General features: G+C 37.8%; 1 protein-coding gene and 1 long non-coding RNA gene across 8 annotated transcripts; one reads left to right on the forward strand and one right to left on the reverse strand.

Annotated features, from left to right (window-relative positions):
• Positions 1 to 105: 105 nt before the first annotated feature.
• On the forward strand, positions 106 to 18,088 carry LOC116066503 (natural resistance-associated macrophage protein 2-like). Of its 7 annotated transcripts, none has more exons than XM_031322620.2 (17): positions 106 to 296; positions 4,166 to 4,250; positions 5,755 to 5,891; positions 6,163 to 6,282; positions 6,818 to 6,937; positions 7,043 to 7,149; positions 7,270 to 7,340; positions 7,427 to 7,494; positions 7,590 to 7,745; positions 8,116 to 8,274; positions 8,433 to 8,519; positions 9,313 to 9,432; positions 9,529 to 9,678; positions 9,821 to 9,894; positions 10,310 to 10,463; positions 11,872 to 11,925; positions 16,896 to 18,088. In XM_031322620.2, exons 2-17 carry the CDS (start codon positions 4,217 to 4,219, stop codon positions 16,965 to 16,967), a joined length of 1,683 nt encoding a protein of 560 aa, XP_031178480.1. In that variant the 5' UTR covers positions 106 to 296; positions 4,166 to 4,216; the 3' UTR covers positions 16,968 to 18,088. The 7 variants fall into 7 exon arrangements, with proteins under 7 accessions (XP_031178480.1, XP_031178485.1, XP_035858544.1 ...); XM_031322625.2 differs by having other exon boundaries at positions 5,758 to 5,891; XM_036002649.1 differs by lacking the exon at positions 106 to 296 and adding an exon at positions 479 to 587.
• A 941-nt stretch (positions 18,089 to 19,029) lies between these two features.
• LOC116066546 lies at positions 19,030 to 20,991 on the reverse strand. Its single transcript, XR_004108984.1, has 2 exons — positions 20,534 to 20,991; positions 19,030 to 19,178 (listed from the first exon to the last, which is right to left on the reverse strand). It is a non-coding gene; the product is annotated as an uncharacterized LOC116066546 (long non-coding RNA).
• Between the last annotated feature and the right edge of the window lie 1,617 nt (positions 20,992 to 22,608).

Genomic DNA, 22,608 nt, shown 5'->3' on the forward strand with positions numbered 1-22,608 from the left:
TATAACGTGGTTTGAGATGGTTAGAGCAAGACCGTCAGCACCGCCTGACAAGCTAAACCCAGGGCAAACTTAACAGCTCACCCATTGACCAATCAGAACAGTTGTGTTATAGCACATGCGCATTGAGTCTTAAACTTAGTTGATATGGAAAGATGATACGACTTTGACAGAATTTAGCTTGATAACGTGCTACTTAGCTAGCTACCTTTAGATTTACACATATTGGGTCAGTTTAAAAGCAGCTTTAATCGTCAAAACACAACCTGTAATTTAACCCTCCCATAAAGTATACCCAGGTAAGGGCTTTTTTTTATACTTTGGTAAGGGTCACGTTAGCAGATCCAACAGGACAGCTAACACACCATGGGAACTTGTTAGCTCTATCACACTGTAGCTAGATCGACAGTGTTGGCGCACCAGGGTGCTTTGGGTTTAAAGGTGATGAAGGCTGCTCTGGTTCACATACACCGTTAGTTAGCGGACAGGCTTGGTTTAATTTTTTAGCTAGGTTTTGGTTCAACTGCAGCCACATCACCATGTAGCTAACGTTAAGTTATCAGGACGAGAGGTCAAACGTTGAAGTTCAGGTTAGCTCTTTACTACTACTAACTTACTCTGGGAGTTTGTAAAATCAATTGACATTATCAGAGTAACTTGTTGTAGGGACCCTTGCTACTCGAAAACGTCCACTACGTGGCTGGGTGGATAATTTAACTATTTAAGACGCGTGCACTATGTGAGCCAATGCCAAACATCGCCAGTAAGCATTTATTTTAAAACTTAGGCCATTTTGCATACATAGAGTCCATTCATATGTGTAAACATCAAACAAAAACACATTAATTCCACTTTCCTTCTCGTAACATACTGCACGGTCAAAAAACTGTTTGCTCCCTTCTCTTCCCAACACCTGTGCCCAATTGGACATTGATTAAATCACCTCTGTCCCAGCCAAATGGACAGCGCCCTGGCTACCCCCGGTGGCGGGAGGATTAACAGCAACAAATAATAAACAAACCCAAATGGCTCTCACACTTGTATTATACAGGACAACATGCTGTTCTTAATACTACAAGTGTTGCTGGAGTTTTGACCCATTAATATTGCTTTCCTTAGCTACATGATATTGTGCTGGAATCCCCTCCTCTACTAGAGGAGGATATTTGACAGCCATACCCTTGCTAAATTAACTGAATTTGGTCCTCTGTCCATTTTTCAGGCAAGTTTAAGGTGTTAGTTGCTGAACTGTAACAGTGAATGGAATACACGGGAAACAAATATCTTATATATTATATATCTTCTATATCTCCTTCTAACAAATATCCGAGGTGTGTGCATGTTCTTCAAGTTTTTAGATTCCCTGGTTAGACAGAGCCAGAGATAACTCTTTCTTTTAACCTTTATAACAGCTGAAAGCTTATTGTGTTAAACATGGCAGTGTTGGCGTCAGAGATGGAGGGTTTTATATTTTTGTGGAGCTGCTGAGTTCTCATTTTAAAAAAATAGTAAGAATGTTTTTGTATTAATTCAGGAAGAAGTTCTAGTTTGTCATGTAGGATTCTTGTGTAACGTTTTGAATCAGTTTTCTTTGGCATAATTGTGTTGAGATTTGTGTTTTCTTTTGCATGGGGTATAAAAGCCTGCAAGGGCCATACTTTGATGGGTGTAACATTAGAGATACTTTGCCAGTTTGGGAGTTGTCATAGATTTGGTGATTGTAAAAGCTGTTCGGTGCAGATTAGGGTCTATCGTGTTTGTTGAGGCCAAGGCTTTTTGGAGAAGCTGGATGAATGGATGATCAAGTAATATGGTTTCTTATTAGGCTTACCAATTTTGAATTTACATGTACAACCTTGGCCAATCTAACTTTACAACATTTGGTTATAAGTCAAAATGAATCATGTAGTTGATGACATAAACATTAATTCCTGAACTTTATACTGAGTGCTGTCATTGAATAATGTGTGTGGATTCAGTTTTACCAAATTCTTAGCTGCTGCTGCTGGGAAAACATTGTCCGAGTCTAACTCTTTTATCACCACATAAACATGGTTGCCCATGGTGTTTGACAAGGTTAGTGCTACATCGTGAGTGATCGTGATCTGATCTAGTGAGATCACTTCCACCATCCTCCAAAAGGATGTTATTATTCTTTCATTTTATCTTCAGGTTAGTGAGTTTATGTTAGGAGGAAGTAAACCTGCTTCACAGGTTAAGATGAAATACTTCCTTGTGTTGAATCCTGCAACAAGGCTGACTGAATAAACTGTTATTAGAAGGGTGTGTTTAACAGGGATGTCATTTAGTACTTATGGTGGTGTGTGACACATGGTCGTTTGAGAGCTGTTTGGACTTGATTGAGTTTGGGAAAAATGATTGAATCAAACTGATGCACCTGAACCACCTGTCATCATCATGTATGTCTAAATGACAATGGTATTAAACTGTAGGATAATTTGTACTAGTTCAGGATCATAGCTGGCTTGGTTTTGATCATGTGTCTTTATGAGCCACAATAACTGTACACAATAATATCATATTTGAAATAGGGCTGGGCGATCTGGAGAAAATCAAATATCATATCATATTTTTGACCAAACACCTCGATATCGATACCACAACGATATTGTAAGAATGACAAAATATCTTCCACATTTAGATTTTAGATAACTAACCATCATAATGTGGATATAATGACTAAGTGGTTAAAGGCAAATAATAGAACAGCTAGAACAGTCTGGTAAGTTCAGACAATGACTTTACTTTACTGTAATGCAGCCTTTGAAACCAGGAAAAGACTAAACTTACCATGTAACGATATTACAATTCTTCAAAATCTAAGACGATATCTAGTCTCATATCACAATATCGATAGAATATTGAAATATTGCCCAGCCCTAATTTGAAACCTCATTTTGTACTATTTCTAGTGTGTTCATTTACTAACTGTGACTGCTGACTGCAGCCACATGAGGACACGAGTGCCTTAAGAGATGCAGAAAACTGAAGTGTCCCGACTCCCGCGGCCATGTGATATATAACTTTCTTTGGTATCTTTGTTTTGTGGAATGATCATTACATTTTATAACAAGTTTTTTGAAATTGAAGCAAAAAGCGTCAAGGGGGTAAAGATTTAATATTTCGCAGCTTGTCAATATAAGCGTTTTAGCTGACACTCTCTTACCTCAACTGAAAAATGTTCTGTTTAAACCTGAAAAAAAGGAGCACAGACGGTTACAAGTGATGTGGACAATTGATCATTTTTTGGCGTAGTAGAGTCATATAGTTCAATGTATTGTTGGAAAAAACAACAAGTTACCTTATTTTGATAGTCCTAGTAAAAAAAATCGGTCATTTCAAAATAACTTCTTGCCTTGTGGAAAGGTTGATTCATTTTGACATATGAGGTTTTAGGGGTTTTTGTGGTTCTTATACAAGAAACCGCTCATATTTTGCTGGTAACTGATAGTATTACTTAAATTCTAATTTTGTTAAATTAATTGTTGCTACTAAGCAAAGTACCGCAGGTACAAAGGACCTTGTGTTAAGTTGTAAACCAGACGAAGTGGCACTCTGATGGAAACCTTGACTGTTGGAAAGCTGCTCCGTCTGCTGCCCCAGCTCGTCTTATACCTCACATGGTCCCATAGTCATGTGGTTTTAGAGGAGGTACACTCTCCGTCTCACAGAACGTGGTGTTATAAAATGCAGTTCTCTGGCTGGACTGAGGTGTTGTATTTCATGTTTTGGGTAGTAAGTTCAGTTTAGTTAAGAAGTGAACCTGTGTGTGAGAGGAAGGATTCATGAGGTGGAAGTGAAACTCAAGACGCCAATGGTCAACTCAAGGTTTCCTGTTAATGCTTCTCTTTAATGTAGTGAGTGACCTCTCACATGCTGTTAATGTTGCTTAGTCATTTTCATGACTCGTGAATTCTATTGCTATTGATGGGGGAAAGTTTTGCACAGTCATGTCTTATGTTCAAGTTGTTTGTTCCTCATGTGAAAAGACCTGAAGTTTTTTTGACAATCCAACAAAGGAACACAAAACCAGTCATTTAAGCTTGTTAGTTTAGAGAGCAAAGCGTCACTTGCGTGATAATTACTGTTTTGCCCTCATGTCTTTCATGCACCTTCAGATTATGTAACTGTTGTTGTCTTATTCCAGGGAGGCTGATATTCATCCCTCAAGTTCCCAGGGATCCCTTAGCCTGCCCTGATGAAGGCCGAGCAAGACGGAGACCTCCTCGAAGGTAACTGCTTAAGATAACAGAAACATGACCATCACATTACAGACACACCTGCCATGTTCTCCAACGTTAAGCACTCTGGGCATTCGGCTCAGGCTGCAATACACATGTGTCTGTGTCAGTATGCATGTTGACGGAGCAGCTTAAAACAACATTTTGCCTTGGATGCATGTAACCAAAGCGCCATGGTCTAATAACTAAAGGAAGATTTATTTTTTTCATTCCTTGGAATTCTTTAAGAATCAAAATGCTTTTAATTTTCCTTTCCTTTATCACTGCTTGTGTGGTGCTGTGTGATTCGTTGAAGTGTAAAGGGCAGGTCCCTCTCTTTGCGGGTGATTTATAGAAATGTGATGTCGTTGTGACATCTAATGGAAAAAAAAAAAAGAAGTGATGGTTAAGGCATTGTCGTATAAAAGCCGAGTCACTGTTAGGGAACAGTGGACTTTGGGATCAGCAGTGAGTTGGAGATGAAGGGAGGAAAGAATGAAAAGTCCAAACTCAGTGAGTAGTACACATTGTTTACTGGTAGATTTTTAAGCTTGTAAATATTGAATAGTCTTTTGTTTGTAATCCTTTTTCTTTAATTGTGTTCTTATAACAGATGTTGATGGAGTCGTTGGTTTTAAGATTTGAATGATGTGGCCCAAATCACAGGTTATTACTGACTGAGCAAATGCATGTAAATTTAACTAAATCACTTATGTAGCAGTTTTGAAAGCGAGGTTGAATTGCTTTTTGCTTATCAGCAGTGAGGTTTTCACAATGTCTGCTTCTGGTCATTAAACTGGCTCAAATGGCTTAATCTTTAAGTGTATGCAGTAAAGCTCCTTCACAGACACGTCTCCGATACTCTGACTAAAATCTCACTGGTCTCTCTTTAGAAGGCAGCCTAATTTATAAAAGAAAATTCAGTTTAGCAAGATCCCACTTTCTTTCTTTTTATAACGTAAATTAAAAATTTAATTTTTTTTTTTAATGTCTTTTTTAACTTGAAGTGGAAAGTTTGGTTATGGATTTGTTGAAAAGCAGCAAAGGTTGCAGTTGCAAAAGTATTAGTCGTGTAGCACAGCAGATCTCTAGAAATGATTCTTCATTTCCATGATATCAATAGTTTTATAGGGCAAATTATGCTTTTGATTTGCATCTGGCTACTTCAGGTTCTCTTATTAAGTTGTCAATACATTGCAGGTGCCATAATATACAATAAGGTCACTCAAATCATGTTGCAGGGCCAACATTGTTGCAGTAATTGTGTCACATCCATGAAAATTTCAGCATTTGAATGGGTCCGTGAAAAGTTATCATAACTGATCAGAATGATGTTCCGAACTGCAAGTAGGAGCTCCAGGTAGAATTTTTCGTAATGGCGCCTGCCTTGAGAAACAGAAAGTGTGAAATTGATGGAAAGACGTGTTAGTGTTCCAGCAGTGGATCACTTTTTCTCTGTTTACGTTACTCTTCTCTCATCACTAATTTTAGTTTTTCTCCTCTTTGGTTTTGTTAGAAGACTCCCCTCAGGAGGATGGAGTCCAGACTAACCAGTACAGCTCCATCTCTCCTCCGGCCTCACCAGTGGCCCAGGATGAACCCTTCTCCACATATTTTGAAGACAAGGTGGCCATTCCGGAGAATGTCAGCCAGGTACTGTCTCACAGCCGCTGTTTTGTGTAAAATAAGCAGCAAAACTGAAGTTATAAATTGTGGTTCATTTGTAATCATGTACAGAATGTAGTAGCTGGGTTTATCAGTTTGAAAGATCAAGTATAATCCTTTTAACCCTTGTTGGACAGTTTATTAGAATGTGTTAGATTTGGGAATCAAAACACATTTTCTTTTGGAATTGAAACAATACTATATTAATCAAATTATAACATAGGTAATAACGATGAAATTCTGCCGTCCCTCTATTCAGGTGTTCAGTTTCCGTAAACTCTGGGCCTTCACCGGACCGGGGTTTCTGATGAGCATTGCTTACTTGGATCCAGGGAACATTGAGTCTGACCTGCAGTCTGGAGCTACAGCTGGCTTTAAGGTGATATACAGTATAAAAACCATGTTAATCTAGACATTCAAACAAAACATAGCTGTTCTGCAAGTTTACATTGCTGGGTAATGGGTGTGGGTTTAGGACAACATGTGAACCATTATACAGTGTCCTCTTGATTGGTATCATTTTAGCTTTTTTATTTTTTAACTCCATATTTGAGGAAGTGGTTCCACAGGTTTTTGTTGTTCTCTTCACACCGATACATATCAGACAATGCGGCTTGTTCTCTTAGTGTTAGTGTCTTAGAGGAGTGACACATAATAAGCTTGATCAAAATATTTCTCTAAGGAAAGGCATCTACTGCATAAAGGTGTTATTGTTATTTCCATCATAATTATTTCCATTGTATTATTAAAAAGAAATGGCAGTTTTGAATGTTAACATGAGCAAGAATTTACACAGTTAGCTATTATATAAATTTGGCAGTCTGCCCAAGTAAAACTTCCGTATAGGAAGTAGTCCATAGTAGGATAGTATTACAAAAGTAGGAAAATACTGATTGTATCCTTCTTTTTTTAAGCTCCTATGGGTGCTCCTTGGAGCCACTATCATTGGGCTGCTGTTGCAGAGGTTAGCTGCACGCCTCGGGGTCGTCACTGGGATGCACCTGGCTGAAGTCTGCAACCGCCAATATCCCACAGTGAGCATTCCCTACTCTCATTATACGTTAACTTCCCTTTTCTTGTTGTACATTACCTTTTTATGCGTGGGACTGTACTTGTGTAAAATCTCTTTTCTTTTTCAGGTTCCTCGGATCATCCTGTGGCTGATGGTGGAGCTGGCAATTATTGGCTCAGACATGCAGGAGGTCATTGGCTGTGCCATAGCTTTCAACCTTCTCTCTGTGGGCAGGTACCTTCTTCACTGCTTGTCCATGAAAAGTGACTGCAAACATTTTTAGAGATTTACAAAGAGTATATTTCTGATGATGGTGAGGACGGAGTTATTGTAGTTCTTCTCTTTCTCCTCCAGGATTCCGCTGTGGGTAGGAGTCCTCATCACCATCACAGACACATTTGTGTTCCTCTTTCTAGACAAATACGGTACGGATACGCCATCACTTACTTATCAATCAATGTATAAAGAAGCTGTGCATCTCAGCGTTGATACAGTTTGTATCTCCTTGTAGGCCTGAGGAAACTTGAAGCTTTCTTTGGCTTCCTCATCACCGTAATGGCTCTGAGCTTTGGTTACGAGGTAATAGGACCTTGCAATTTCCAATATAATTCAGAGTTTTTGCCAAGATGTTTATGACACCATGACATGTTTGACTCTGTTTTGCCTGTCTGTAGTACGTGCTGGTAAGTCCAGACCAAGGGGAGCTGCTGAAGGGGATGTTCCTGCCGTACTGTGCCGGCTGTGGGCCTCCGCAGTTGGAGCAGGCAGTGGGAATCGTAGGCGCCGTCATCATGCCCCACAACATCTACCTGCACTCAGCGCTGGTCAAGGTTAAAAAGCATATTAGAACTTGTCACTGACTCTAAGAGAACCTGAAGAACATTTTTACAAACACAGAAACCAGTGAAGACTTTTTTTTTTAAGATTCTAGAGTATTTCTAAATACATGTTTATGTCAAATTGACTCTTGCCAGTCATTTTTGATAAACTGATTAGCCATCCCATCCATATTTTGTATACAATTTACAGAAGTTACAGCATATTTGTCAATGTTTGACACAAAGTATACATTTTGACACACCGTATGAATAATACCCATAAGCTCAGCAGTATGAATGCAGTTTTAAAACATTTTTAAAGCAGACTTTTGGGTGTTTGATGAAATTTGAGAGTTTTTCTGTTTACTTCCTTATGTACCAGTCTCGGGACATCGATCGCAAAAATAAGAAAGAATTAAAGGAAGCCAACAAGTACTACTTCATCGAGTCAACTGTTGCTCTCTTCGTCTCCTTCCTCATCAACGTCTTTGTCGTAGCAGTCTTTGCTCAGGCCTTCTACGGGAAAACCAATATTGAAATGGTGGGTGTACAGTATTAAGAATCCATTCCTCTTTACTGAAGCCTGTGTCTTTCATATGGAAACACAGTGGAATAATTATTTTCTGATAAGTACTGCTGACACGCCGTGTCCAGAGCTTTAAGTTGTGGTTTATTATGTGCGTGTGTCCCTGGTTGCAGAATAAGGAGTGCAATGCAACCGGCAGCCCTCACTCAGGTCTCTTCCCTCTCAACAACGGCACACTGGAGGTGGACATCTACAAAGGGGTATGTTTGGTCATCACCACAACAACAATAAATCACAGTTGTATTGACGTAGGAGGACATATAACATCACTTACTGTTAGTACTTTCACTTCCTGTTGGTATATTTATTTTAGTACTTAGTACTAATTCTATACTATTTATACAATTAGTTATGTAGTATGGAAAAGAGACAACACATGTGCCTGTTAATCTTTTCATGGCAGACATTTGAGCTGTGTCCCAATTCCATGCTACATACTAATTGTGTGTAGTATATGTTATATGCTAATCTGTATTGTGCTGTTTTTTGCAGTTAGTATACAATAAATCAACATACCTAACCATTGTATACTAACAGGAAATTATGCAATATGTGCATGATTGGGGGTGCTGAGGTATTCTGGAAAATTAAGATAATTACCAAAGATGTTTTTACATTCAGATTTTTTTCAAATTAAATAAATGCTATTCAACTGCATTTCATGTGCAGCACAATAATGTAAGATATTCTGGTAAAATCAAGAGCCGGATGCTTGACTGTTTTTGGTAGTTTTACTCTACCATCAGAGCTACATAAATATGTCGATATGTACTGTATGAATATGTCGATGACATGAGACTTGTGTTCTCCTACTATTCTCTGCTCTGCTGCTCTCATGCTGTCTTCCTCTCTGTAAAAGACAAATGACAGACAATGAAAAAATAATTAATATTCCATACCGACTTTTACTCCTTGAACAGCGTTCCCCCCTCCCGCGTTTCGACCACTGATGATAGATAATTAATTTTTCTGTGGGTATGTCTGTTTGTTCAGGGAGTGGTCCTGGGCTGTGTCTTTGGGCCTGCAGCCCTCTACATCTGGGCGATAGGGATCCTGGCAGCTGGACAGAGTTCCACCATGACAGGCACTTACTCTGGGCAGTTTGTCATGGAGGTAAGAGTGCCTGTTGGTCATATACCTGGAAATGGGTAAACACTAAAACAAAGAAAAGTGTGTGTGCTCATGTTTTTTACTTTTGTGTTTGCAAAGGGTTTCCTGAACCTACGATGGTCCCGTTTTGCTCGGGTGTTGCTGACCCGCTCCGTCGCCATCATACCTACACTGCTGGTAGCCATTTTTCAGGATGTTGAGCATCTGACAGGGATGAACGACTTCCTCAACGTGCTTCAAAGCATGCAGGTCGGGAAGAATCATTTAAGAAAGTCCTCACAATTAAGTCTGTCAAAAAAATCTATAACATGAACCTTCTCTCACTCTGTACTATTGTGTTTTACACAATACTGTAAAAATATTCACTTTGACTTGACTTTCCATTCAACAGCTACCGTTTGCATTGATCCCAATTCTGACATTTACCAGTATGACATCCATAATGAACGACTTTGCAAACGGAATGTGAGTGAAATATATACGTTTCTTTATCATTCATTCCTGCCTTTTGTTTGAAGTGAAAGACGTGATCTCTTTTGGTTTGACAGCCAGTTGGTGAATTTCTTTCATTCTTTATCGACAAATCAAATGCAACTTGTTTGCTCAATGTGACCTGATTGACTCTGTTCCAGACAAGTTTATTATGAACTATGATGTTTATTGAGCGTTTCACCTTCTTCAGACATGTAGACTGATCATTTACAGTAATTTGATGCTGTTTATGAAAAAACACATCCAAAGTTGTTTTTAAACAGGCCAAGGTTACGCAAACTAGGAATTTCCTCAGTGTTACTGTCACAAGGACATATTTCCAGGAGACTGTTAGTTTGAGAAAAAACATTGTTTCTCAATGGTCTAAATAAACTGCCTGTTTCTTTAGGGTGTGGAAGATTTCCGGAGGCATCGTCATCCTCTTGGTTTGTGCAATCAACATGTACTTCGTGGTGGTTTACGTGACGGCGCTGAACAGTGTGCTGTTCTATGTTTTTGCTGCTCTGCTCTCCATAGCCTATCTGTGCTTTGTAGTCTACCTGGTGAGTATGATTACTGCAACACTACATTCATTTCTCAGACACTTTTTGACTTTAGTACATTTTGTAACCTTTTTTTAATGCAGACAATGATTCTGTGACGAAGTATAGTAGTATAAACTTGTTACTAAGTTTAAATTAATCTTATTTACTTTAGTCTGTCTCGCTCTTTAAGGTTGTTTTTTTTTTACACAAAGATGTGTTTATAGTACGTTGCCTACTGACTACTACTTAAATATCCAATATATAACTAACTTGTAGGAGTGTTTTTTCAATGAATACATGTCTAATCTTTATACTTGAATTTGTTTCAATTGTGAGAGCACATACACATACCCAAGCACACAAGCACAAACAAAAGCAATTTAAGTAAATTAAAATCAAACTTTATACTTAAGCAACATTGCCTAACATTGGTTTTTCTGCAATTTGGTGCCCCTTTAGTTTCAGAGGGCAATTTATACACCGATGTGGTAAATATGGACAGCTGTACACATGCATTTGTTACGATTACATTACTTGGGATCAAAAACTAGAGAGTCCACAACTTTGCTAACACAGCCAAACATCAAGCAAGTGCAACAACACAAGACATAGCTAAAATGACCCGCTGGTCCAACAGCAAGATGGCCGGCTCGGCGTCTGTCTTGCAGCCTTTTATTTCGCAAAGCTCTTACCATTCTCCCTGTTACAAGTCAGAGTAGCATCAAAATGATTTTGAAGCTGATATTAAGGGAAAATAGTTACATAATGTTGCTGTAATAAGGATACAGTAATCCAGGGTTAAAGGTGCTGTTAATCTGATTTTTAAACTCAACATGGCCATAACATAATTGCAAAAAGATAAATATAAAAACTGTTTTATTAATTGCGATGTATTGTTCAGTTTTCTAATGCATTAAATAGTATTTGTTTGCAGGATGATGATGGAGTAAACTTATGGCGTTTTTCCATTACATGGTACCTGCTCGACTCTACTCTACTCGACTCTGCTTGACTCGGCTGCGGTGCCCCGTTCTCCATTTTCCATTGCAGATTTAGTACCGCCTCAAGCCTGAGGCGAGCGTGGCTGAGCGCCATAGCATCAGAAGTCTGCAGGTTTTCACGTCAGCTTTTGGTATCGCCTCAGCTCGCTTGGAACCTCGACGGAGGTGATACTAAAAAAAAGTACCTGTTAGCAGGTACCAGGGACTTTTTTTCGTAATGGAAAACCAAAAAAGGCGAGTAGAGTCGAGGTGAGTCGAGCAGGTACCATGTAATGGAAACACGGCATTAGATTCTGAAGATTTTGAAAATGGACTGTGTTTAGTGTATTGAGGTCTTCTGTCTCACTGTTGTTTTAGTTTAAAAAAAAACAACAACATATTTCATGCATAAGTGTGACTTCTATCTCCTGTGTTGTTGTCTGCAGGCATGGCACTGTTTGGTTGCATTGGGGGTTTCCTGCCTGGACTTTGGCAGCAGGGTAAGCAATCGACCTGCTGTGTTGATAGAGGAGCAGTCTGAGTACGACTCCTAGAGCCGAACAGGACAGTAACCACCAGCATTCCTCCTTCCTCTTGGAGACACTGAGCCCTGTACACAACCAAGACTTTTTTAGATCATGTAGGATCTTGAAAGCACATTTTCTGCTAATGTCACATGTTTATTTTGTGTCGGGCTGGGTATCAGAATTTGGTGCTATTTAGGTACCCAATGAATCAAATTGATAGTAAACCAGCACAGAAAATTCAAGGCCAGTGTCTGATGATTACGAAGACTTTTAAGGAAATGTATAAACATCATTTCGCAAATCAATTCATGTTACAATCATCAAAGGCAATATCTATGTATATTCACCTCTTCTTGTAAAGCAGCATACTGTGACATGAGTGGTTTATACAACATGTAACTATATTGATTAATAACCCAATGATCTGTATCTTTAAACCAGATTTTCCATTTTTATAAAATGCTATCTACACTAAGAAATAGCAGCGCTGCTTGTATTTTCACCACATCTTTGTGAAAGACATTCCCGACAGATTTCACACACTCTGGTCGTCATTAGGAGAACGATATCAGGATATCAGTTAAAAGTTAGATTTTACATAGAAGTTCTAATGTTTTTAGACTTGAGACCACAAGTTGGGTTTAACTTGACATGTTCCTGCCTGTGGGAGAAGCAGAGCATGTCAGAGGAAACGCATAATATAGCTACAAAAAAATCCAGTTTTATTCAGCATCAAATAACCTTGAAAAGGCCCATTTGATTTGCGACAATTCAAATAATAATCAAACTATCAGTATGTTTAATAAAACAAAAAAAAAGTTTGACCACATAAATACAACATAACGTGCATTGCATGAAAGATCCAACGTTTGCAGTACAACAATAATGGCTGCTGTGTTTCTGCTGTGGAAGTTAGACTGAAGCCGTTTCTTTCATATTTTACCATTGTTTCCATTAAGTAAGAACTGACCTAACTATCTACCTAAAGTAGTGGTCTTTTTAATTTTTTTCTTCCTGGTTATTTCCCTTGTTCCCTAAGACATGTACTAATGCTAGCTGTACCATGCTCTCTGTCAGCCCTCTTACCTCCCAGTGTCCTGGTGGAAGGAGCCGATGCTCATTAATTATCAGTCTACCTCAACATCCTCATCTCATTTAGGTGTACCGTCTCTGTAGCAGTTTGATTCACTGGATTTTTGCATCTAACACTTCAGTAGCAATTCATATTTTTAAAAGAATATAACTGTCTGTTACGTTAAACCTACCAAAATCACCAAACGATATCCAGCCCCTTATTGTGTGAAAAATAACTTTTTGGTACGTGGTTTTGACATTGTGAGCTGATCCCTGTCTAACATGTCGAAGAAGCTAAAGTGGCAAGTTTTGGTATCATGCATAAATTATGCATGTACTTCATTTGTCGCATCCCAGTTGTCTCTTTGTTCTACACAAGTACAGAGTGGGCATCTGGTCAATACAACCAAGTCTGTGAATGAGGGATTTTTTTCCATGTCTGTTAGAGTTCACTCGGTCATTGCTGCCTGATGAAAACTATTATGTTAATGTGATCAAGACTGAACAGGTCCATAAAATTAGTTGACAGTTAACAGACTTCATTCAAACTAGTAACACTTTATATGACTGCAGCCTTGTCCTCTTTTAGTGCCTAAATAATCAGGATGCCAGTGACTCTGCTTAATCAACACACTGAAGTGAGCTTATCAGTGAATTACTGTAAAATTTACTGTGAAGGAAGATAAGTTTGTAGCACTGTGCAGTTAATGCAGATGTTGTTTCATCCCTTCTTGACTTGAGAGATTAGGTGTTGGATAAAGTATATTTGTTCTTTTGCTTTTCTTAAGTGAAACCATGATAACCCTCTACTCCACATTTTATTTAGTATTGTTTGTCTGTGGGTAAAAGCTTCATAGAAATGTATTGTGATATGTCCTATTGCGATACATATGGTTATAATTTGAAAACTTTGTGACTTATTTATACTGCTATGCAGAGAAGGAAAGGAATTTATGTGATGTGGTAGCTTCAAAATAATGCTGTAGTCATAATTGTTATTTTCATGACAAAGCTGTGTTTAAAGGAGAACTGAAAACAAAAGTCAAAACAAGTAAAGAGGAAGTCAAAATCACAAGTTTGTCTCGGAGAGATTTACAGTCTGTAATCTATCGTTAAACCCTCGAAAGCAGTGATTCTGTGAATTATATTTAAAAAATGCTACAGCTCCGAATAAAATAAGGTCAAAACAGATTAATTCAAATATAGAAAATGTTTACGCTAATTCTGGTGCATCTGTTAATTAGGCTACAGTGTGCCTAGCATTCTGCACTGATTCATTTAAGACTAACTTCAGAAATATTTTTGTTCTCCCTTCTCAACGTTGTTAGTTTATTTTTAAGTGTATGTCTGTTTCTTTCTACTAAGAATAAACTACTATTACTATTAACTGTAGTCCACTGGAAGCTTACAGGACAATTCTGGCGCAAAACGAACCTAGGGGTTAATAACAGATGTGTACCCACTCAATCGCTGTCTGGAACATGTTTTCATGCTAACCAAATGAGTTTTTAGCTTGAAAGACGCTAGCACGGACCGCTGATTAGCTTACAACGCTAGTATTCTGGGCACAGGGAAAGTTAAAAACAAATCGCTATTTATACCACTAAAAAGGCTCAAAATATCACCACACATCAACGGTAGCATAATGAGGGTCCCTACATGTTAACCGAAGCATTGAGAACTTTGTAAGTGTACAGACAGTTTATTAAAAAGATAGATTATAAAGACAGTCACGTTCTCGTATACAGGCGGCTGCTATCTTGGGAGCTACGGTCTTTCTAAAATCTTTTTAATAAACTGTCTGTACACTTACAATGTTCTCAATGCTTCGGTGTGAAGGCAGATTGTGCTGTAATCTACGGCGCCTGATAGTGGCGGGATAGATAGCGTTGTAAGCTAATCAGCGGTCCGCGCTAGCTTGTTTCAAGCTACAAACACATTCGATTAGCATGAAAACATGTCCCAGAGACCGATCAAGTGGGTACACATCTGTTATTAACCCCTAGGTTCTTTTTGTGCCGGAATTGTCCTTTAAAACACAGCCTGTTTCCCTAAAACAATATACATATTAAATAAAACAATGCAAAGAGAATTAAAACTTGTTTAGGTAAAATGAATTATTCATATTTTAATGTAGGACAAGTGCCATCATTTCCACTATCAGGCGCCGTAGATCACAGCACAATCCGCCTTCACACAGCTTTGTATCAGTCTAACATGGCTAAACACAAGTTTAGCAGCAGCAGTTTGATGTGGAAATTAATATGTGGACAACAGCACAACAGCTTTCCTGTTGGTCTAATCCAAGTTTTCAAGTAAGATGGACATATACTAATACGTTGGAAATGAACTGTGTAGCATACAGTTCATGTGATCACATTAACGATCTCAGGTTCTTTCAGAAGTTATCGGTTTTTAATGTTCGCCCTGTGGTGAATGAGGTACAGTTTCAGCACTCTGGTTCCGAGTTCTCAAAAGCGTTCATAAAGTTTCTCAAGGTTTTCAGGCTTCTGTGACTTCATACAGTGTCACATGAATACTTCACTGGCATAAAAAAAAAACATGGCAAAGGCACATTTAAACTGTTACAGAGAAACCTTCAATGCAGTAAAGTATACACTGAAGCTATCACTCATTTCTGATCTTGGGATTGAATGAATAAGTGTCTGTCCTTGCTACTGGATAAAGCACCCCATGTGTTCAAAATAAATGGGAAATAATGGATATGTGGTGTCTTCTGTCTGAATATCTAAAGAAGGATTCATGCATTGTGTGTTTTAACTGTTCTAAATAGAAAGACAATTATATTAAAAAGGTAATTAAAAAAAGGTCCATGTTCTGAAAAATGACTAGAGAATTATCTTAAACTGGAGGTTTTCTCATGAAAATAACAATGTTAAAATATGGTAATGGTTTCTGTTTTGTGGCAGTTTTGTGACAAAACGTAACTTGCCTTACTGTACATCCTGCTATAATGTAAAATATGCAAGATGTGTTGGACACACTCGGTTTAAAAATGAAACTGTATACATTCCTTTTTCCTGGATTAAAGGGTCAAAGGGCCAAATTGTTCTTTGTTTTTACTTTATATAGCCAGGGTTAATAGAACATTATGGTAGGCAATAGAAATGCTTTTTTGCAGGACTTTCCAGGATTAAATGAGGAAAGTTGGGTTTGGAAAGTATCACTTTGACCCAAGGTGAGCACCCTTAATTAATCTGTAAAACGATCAAATTCAAATTGTGAGCTGATTGGACCATATTCACAACTGATCAAAATCCAGCATCGATTGTGATCTTTTCCTCATATTAGTATTACATATTTAATTTTGCATATGTTTTCTAAATTGCAATACAGTAAACATTATTAGTTAACATCATTCTGGGTATCTGCTGTCTCTCGGTTTATATTGACTGAGAAAAGCTAGCCTAAATGTAGATGTATGTACATGTAAAATGAGCTGCAGTAACACTGATGCTTTCACGGGTCATAATAAGCACAATGTGTGTAGCTAGCAAGTAGTTGTGTGTTTTTTTTTCTGTCCAGGTAAACAGAGTAGGGTCAGAGTATGTTCTTAATTTTTATAATTTATAGTTTACACTTTTATTTTTGCTATGAAAATTCGAGAATCAGGTGTAATCAATTAGCCTGACAAGCCAGACCCACATTTGCTGCCGCTAGGGCGCGTCTAGATTTCTTGGCTAGTAATCAATATAAATTGTGGCAAAATCATATGAATTATTTTCTTCTTTTATAATTCAGGTTGTCCTCATGAATGATAAAATAATGCTAAGCTGATTCATGTGATGAGTTAACGTATACAACACTCTCCTCACCGATAAAATCTCCATCTCTTTTCTTTCTTTCAGATGCAACTGTCACAGCACACAGGCATTTTCTTAATGAGTGATATGGATACTGATAATCTGATTGAGAGATAGAAGGACTCATTGTGAGCGGATGTTGAACTGATGACCCGACAGAAGTGTGGGACCACTGAAGCTCGGCCAGTATGCGTTTGTCTTCACCTCTCTGTGCCTAACAGGTTTTTAAAGTGTCCTTACAGTACACATTGTGTGGTACACCAGCCAATGTCTAATCCAATGATTGATGTTTTCCATCGTAAAGGTCTCAGCAACCTCAGCTAAATAATGTTTATGCAAATAATGGTTAAATATGTCTAAAAGATTTAGGTTCCTGTGAGAGTAAACTACATCAGGTTTTTGACAAAACAAGTATATTAAGGTCCAATATATCATGTTTGCCAACCAGACACTACTGTGATGAGATTGTTGCTTTCCATTTAGTAATCACACAGTAATTAACTCACTATTCCACATCATTGAGATGCCAGTCTTGAGTTCAGAGACATGGTGGGTTGTTTTCAACCGGTGCTGCACTAAAGATGCTGTGGGCATCCAATATGGCCAACAGGCTGCAAAATTCATCAAATTCTTTTTTTATTTATTTTTTTTTTCTTTTGGTTTGGTTTAGCTGACATGACATAAAAAAATCTGATTTTGCCATTGTCACACATCTCCACAGAGTGAGAACAGGCTAAATATCTGATGTAAATGTTGTATGATTTATTCATAAAAAGGAAAAGTCGAACACCAACGCTGCGGCATGATAACAATTCTTTTATGCATTTGGTGGGGACTGAACAGCTTCCCTTTATTCTATTTTATATTCCAATAAAATCTAGTGATTTAAAGCATTTGTCTATATGTAACTATTAGACTAAATGTTTTTAAATAATATATTAAATATGACTATACCACTTGAGAAATATACACTATATTTGTGTGATTAGTCACAATTTTTCTGGTGTTTTATACTATATAAAAGAGTGACAGTTTTATGTCATTTTTTTATCTATTTTAGATTCTAGGAATTTCTGTTCTTGGAGATAAGGTCTGTACTGTACATATTTTTTTTGTATTTCCAAGTCTTTCAGGACTAGTCATGAACAATTGCTAATTGTAAATTATTAAATTATAGGCACCATGTGTACGATTTTCAAATTCTAATTTCAGTGGTCCTTGGTGGTATAGTATCTAAATAAGACACTGGCAGCAGACACTCAATTTAAGCTACATAATACATATGTTCAGCACATGTATACATTCCCAATAATTAATTTATGAATTTTAGTTCATACATTTGCAGTAGATGTTTCGTATAATTGATCAGTGAATGCAGTACTTGGTGTTTGATCCACTGAGTGTTTCACAGCCCGTTACAGGCATCTTATTCAATCAATGCTCGCACATCACAACATAATCATTTTGTATCTTCTATTATTTCTATTCTCATTTAAGCTTAGGTCAGTTTGTTTTTAGATTTGTTTATTTATGTGTAGTTAATATATTTTTTATAGATGCTACTTTGGCTTGTATGAAGTTTTAGTTGATGTTTAGTTTGGTTTAAAATGTTTTTATTTTGTTACATCAGCAGCTAGTCTTTATTAAGCCAAATTTGCGCCGGAGCATTTAATTTCTGAAATGAATATGGAAGAAAAAGTTAGAAATTGGCACTGTGGTGCAAATAAGTGAGACCAGAAAATTATATGAAATAATAATGCCAAACAACAATAGAATCTGTCATAAAAAAAAAAAGGTAAAAGGTATGATTGTGCACTGCTGGTGCTTTCCTTGACCAAATACTGCACTGCACTTGTATATTAGAATTGCTGTGCAGACAACCACAGTGCTTCGTGTATTCACCACTGTGCCTCATTTCTAGGATCTCTAGCACATTATTCAGTCAATAGGATTACAAGCCAATACAAGAATCTCACAATGTTGTAGGTGGAACAACACAACTGTAGTACAGTGAGCAAAACAATTAGAACATTGTAAGAATTTGTGTTGTAGGGTTGGGTATATAGAGGCTTACATTCAATTTTTTGAAAGTAATATATTTTCAAATTTGTTTTCTTTTAGCCAATGTGTTCTGCATTTGCCATCATACTTTCTGAAAGACTAATATTTTTCTTAGGAAATGTATTTGTATATTTTTCCCCACTACGAGTTACATAAAATGATTACCTTATGTGACTAATTCCAAGTTTGAAATGACATGTCATGCCAAATAAAAACCAAATATTTGTGCAAAAGACCTTTTTAGTAATTTCACTCCTGCAAAAAACACTCAATCACTCAAACACTCAACCCCATAAAAATTACCATTTTATGGGGTTTTTTAACATTAATATGAGTTCCCCCAGCCTGCCTATGGTCCCCCAGTGGCTAGAAATGGCGATAAGTGTAAACCGAGCCCTGGGTATCCTGCTCTGCTTTTGAGAAAATTAAAGCTCAGATGGGCCAATCTGGAATCTCCTCCTTATGAAGTCATAAGGGGGAAGGTTACCTCCCCTTTCTCTGCTTTGCCCGCCCAGAGAATTTGGCCCACCCATGAGAGAGAGAGAGAAACATCATGGCTTGCAAACAATCATAGACAGTTAAAGAAATGGACCAACAGATCCCGTTACTCTGGACGGAGACCAGTGAAGTATATTAGAAGCACTTTTCCGGTGAGGGCTGAGCGTTACTGTGCAGCCTCCAACTGAGCTTGAAGACGTAGATGTGACGTGAGCAATATGTCTGAAAGTTGTAAGTCTTCTGGTAGCTGTGCCAAGAGAAATCTCAATCATTCTCAATCTTGCAGAGACGGAGAGCGTAGGTATGTGTAAGGAGCTAACGGGCTAATTATTGCTAACTAAAATGCTAGTTAACATTAGTAATTAAACTTAAACAGCTAATGTAAGTCGAAACTGCCTGCGAGCTTCTCCTGTACTGTACGGTAATTTCTCTACTATGCGACAGTAAGTCGCGTGGTTATGACACAATCGTTAGCCTATTTTTACAAAAACGTCTGCTACGGAGCCATAACGTGAGGTACAAGGTAATGGAGTCTTTTATACATTGTCGTGTTTCTTTAGAAATAAACAATGGACAAATAGAGTCTTTAAACGCTTCAGATGTAAAGTTATTCGCTGTCAAAGTGACGTCAAAATGAATGGCAGTCAATGGGATGCTAACGGCGGGTGATGGCTTGTTAGTATCAAAATGGCGCCATAGGAGGTACGCGTTGTGGAGAGAAGCTTACCCCCTTGCAAACAAGCAAAGTGGCAGTTTGTCAAGGCCACACCCCCACCCTCCACCTTGCCCCCCCTCTCTCCTCCTCAAAAGCATTTAAAGCTACAGACACAGAAATGGCACATCCTAAGGAAAGCTCATTGTGGGACTGGCTCTAGTGGCTGTAATTCTGCACCAAGGCTGAATTTCGGGAAAGAGACTTCAGATACAGTATTAGGGGACCACTAAGGCCTATATAAAAGAGACTTCAGATACAGTATTAGGGGACCACTAAGGTCTATATAAAAGAGACTTCAGATACAGTATTAGGGGACCACTGAGGTCTATATAAAAGAGACTTCAGATACAGTATTAGGGGACCACTAAGGCCTATATAAAAGCATCCAAAAAGCAGCATGTCATAGGACCTTTTAAAGCATAAAAGTTGACATTGTAAGCTGTATAATGAAATAGTTTTAAATTATTGAGGACCATTGATGGCAACACAGCAGAAGGTTAATACTTAGCAGTTAGCAAATGATGTTAGGAGGACTCAACATTCACTCAACATATCTCTGTGCCGGAGAAGTGCATTTGGTCAAAGAATGTTAGTCACGCGTGACGCGTACATGACCTGGCTGTGTTATAATCCAGCTTCTAGTGAAATCTGTTGAAAACATGGCACTGCCCTCAGTTAAACCATATTTTTTATTGATAACTGTGTCATTTGTTGCATGGAAGTATTTTAAAGTGTCTGAGTATGTTGGGATTGTCGGAGACCATTTTCTGGTTTCTGGTAAATGTGATATTTCTGATTTGATTCAATTGTATAGTATGATACAGTATTGAGACCGTACTGAAAGTGTTTTTTCCTTTTAAATAATCTGCCATATCTGTTATATGTGTGAATATTGTTTTTTTTTCTTGTTGAATAAAAAAAGGAAAAATACTTAAAAAATCATTATTGTTTCCAAATCTATCTATTATTTCTTCTTTTAGTCAAAAAAATAAGACAAGAATTTATTACTGGGGTGTATATTGGATCTTATTCATAAAGATCTTATAGAAAAACACTGCAGAATGAATTACACTCAGCTGCTCCTTATTCTGTATCCCCGCTAACAGAATCTTCATGTTGCTATTTCTTTCTTACTAGAAATTAGTTTAGATAGCCTTCTGCTCATTTTCCCAAATGTGACTAAGTTGACCTAGGTATATAGGTTGTTATTGGCGACCTCTTAACATCTAGCCTGCTGAATTTTAAAAAATATATAGGTTCTGAAGACCAAACACCATGTTGCTCTTTTAAGACAGCATCTTTGCTTTTCCTACTATGACCGCTGGGGATTTCACCTACATCAGTGTCTGATTTGACAGCACCAATGTTATTGCTGAGGAGCAGTAGGCCTACATCGCACATTTTAGCCCCCGTATCACAAAACATGATAGCCTGCAGGGGTTTGATAGGGCTCCCAGCGATTAACGTTACTTCATGAGTAGTGACTGACTTTCAAAACTGACTTGCACCTATTTGAGCAGTTTGCTCCTTTTTGTTAAATCACTTTATAGCTAGTTTTTTCAAGGTTTCACACAAATATGCTATCCTTGTTTGTAGTAACGTTAGTAGGCTAATACATGGCTCTCAAGTCTCTCAAGCGCGCCGCTCTCACTATGGAACCGGCAGGAATCAAGCGCGTCTCCCCTGGAGTTCTTAGTTGAGCCGGCCACTTATCAGCCAATCAAAAAAAAGAAGAAAGGGGCCTACATAATAGCCAATCAGAAAATAGCACTATTGTATCTGGGTAAGATTTAACGCAACAACCGATGAAAAAAAGCATAGAGCAGCGTACAGACCATGGACTATACAGTCTATGGTACAGACACTTCCCTAAACGTTGTCTCATTCAGAGACCACAGTCCCAAACGGGGCTCTGAGTCTGTCAGACGGTCTGAGATCTACCGTAGGCCTATCAGCAGAGCAATCACGTAATGCACAGCAGATTATGGTGCAGGTAGATTATTTTCTGAAATATAGTGAATATTATAACTTTATTTTTATCAAAATATCTCCTCCAAATATCAGAGAACACAGATATATTTTGAGTGTGCACAAAGTTTTGAACATGAGCAGAAATCTTGCTCAAACTTAACAATATTACAGTCCAGGGGTTTATTAATAAATTAAAATGAATTAATGTATGTATAATTAATGTATCATTGAGGTGAATACTTGTCATATGCACATTTAAGGAGGTTACTTCATCAACAAAAGATGCAAAAGAGAAGGGAAGATTAAATGATGCTATGATATGAATAAATAGATGAAAGCAATACAGAATGCCTGAGAGCCTTATTGCAATATTTTCCATTATGTTTTTATATTTGGATTGTAATCTATGTTTCCCTTTACATAAAGATATTTCCGGCGGCTAGAATGTCACTCTTGCCTGTCTTCAAAACTTGAGAGGCCTGGTAATAGCTGTTGTTTATAGAGGCTGCTTTC

Source organism: Sander lucioperca, chromosome 6 (genome assembly GCF_008315115.2).
Source record: "Sander lucioperca isolate FBNREF2018 chromosome 6, SLUC_FBN_1.2, whole genome shotgun sequence".
Lineage (NCBI taxonomy): Eukaryota > Metazoa > Chordata > Actinopteri > Perciformes > Percidae > Sander > Sander lucioperca.

What these genes read in the sequence shown, in the direction of transcription:
- LOC116066503 (XM_031322620.2), top strand. Translation starts at nt 4,217, where the DNA reads ATGAAGGCCGAGCAAGACGGAGACCTCCTCGAAG. An exon ending in CTCTGAGCTTTGGTTACGAG is followed by an intron (nt 7,495 to 7,589) that starts GTAATAGGACCT and finishes GCCTGTCTGTAG; the next exon opens with TACGTGCTGGTAAGTCCAGA. An exon ending in AGGTGGACATCTACAAAGGG is followed by an intron (nt 8,520 to 9,312) that starts GTATGTTTGGTC and finishes CTGTTTGTTCAG; the next exon opens with GGAGTGGTCCTGGGCTGTGT.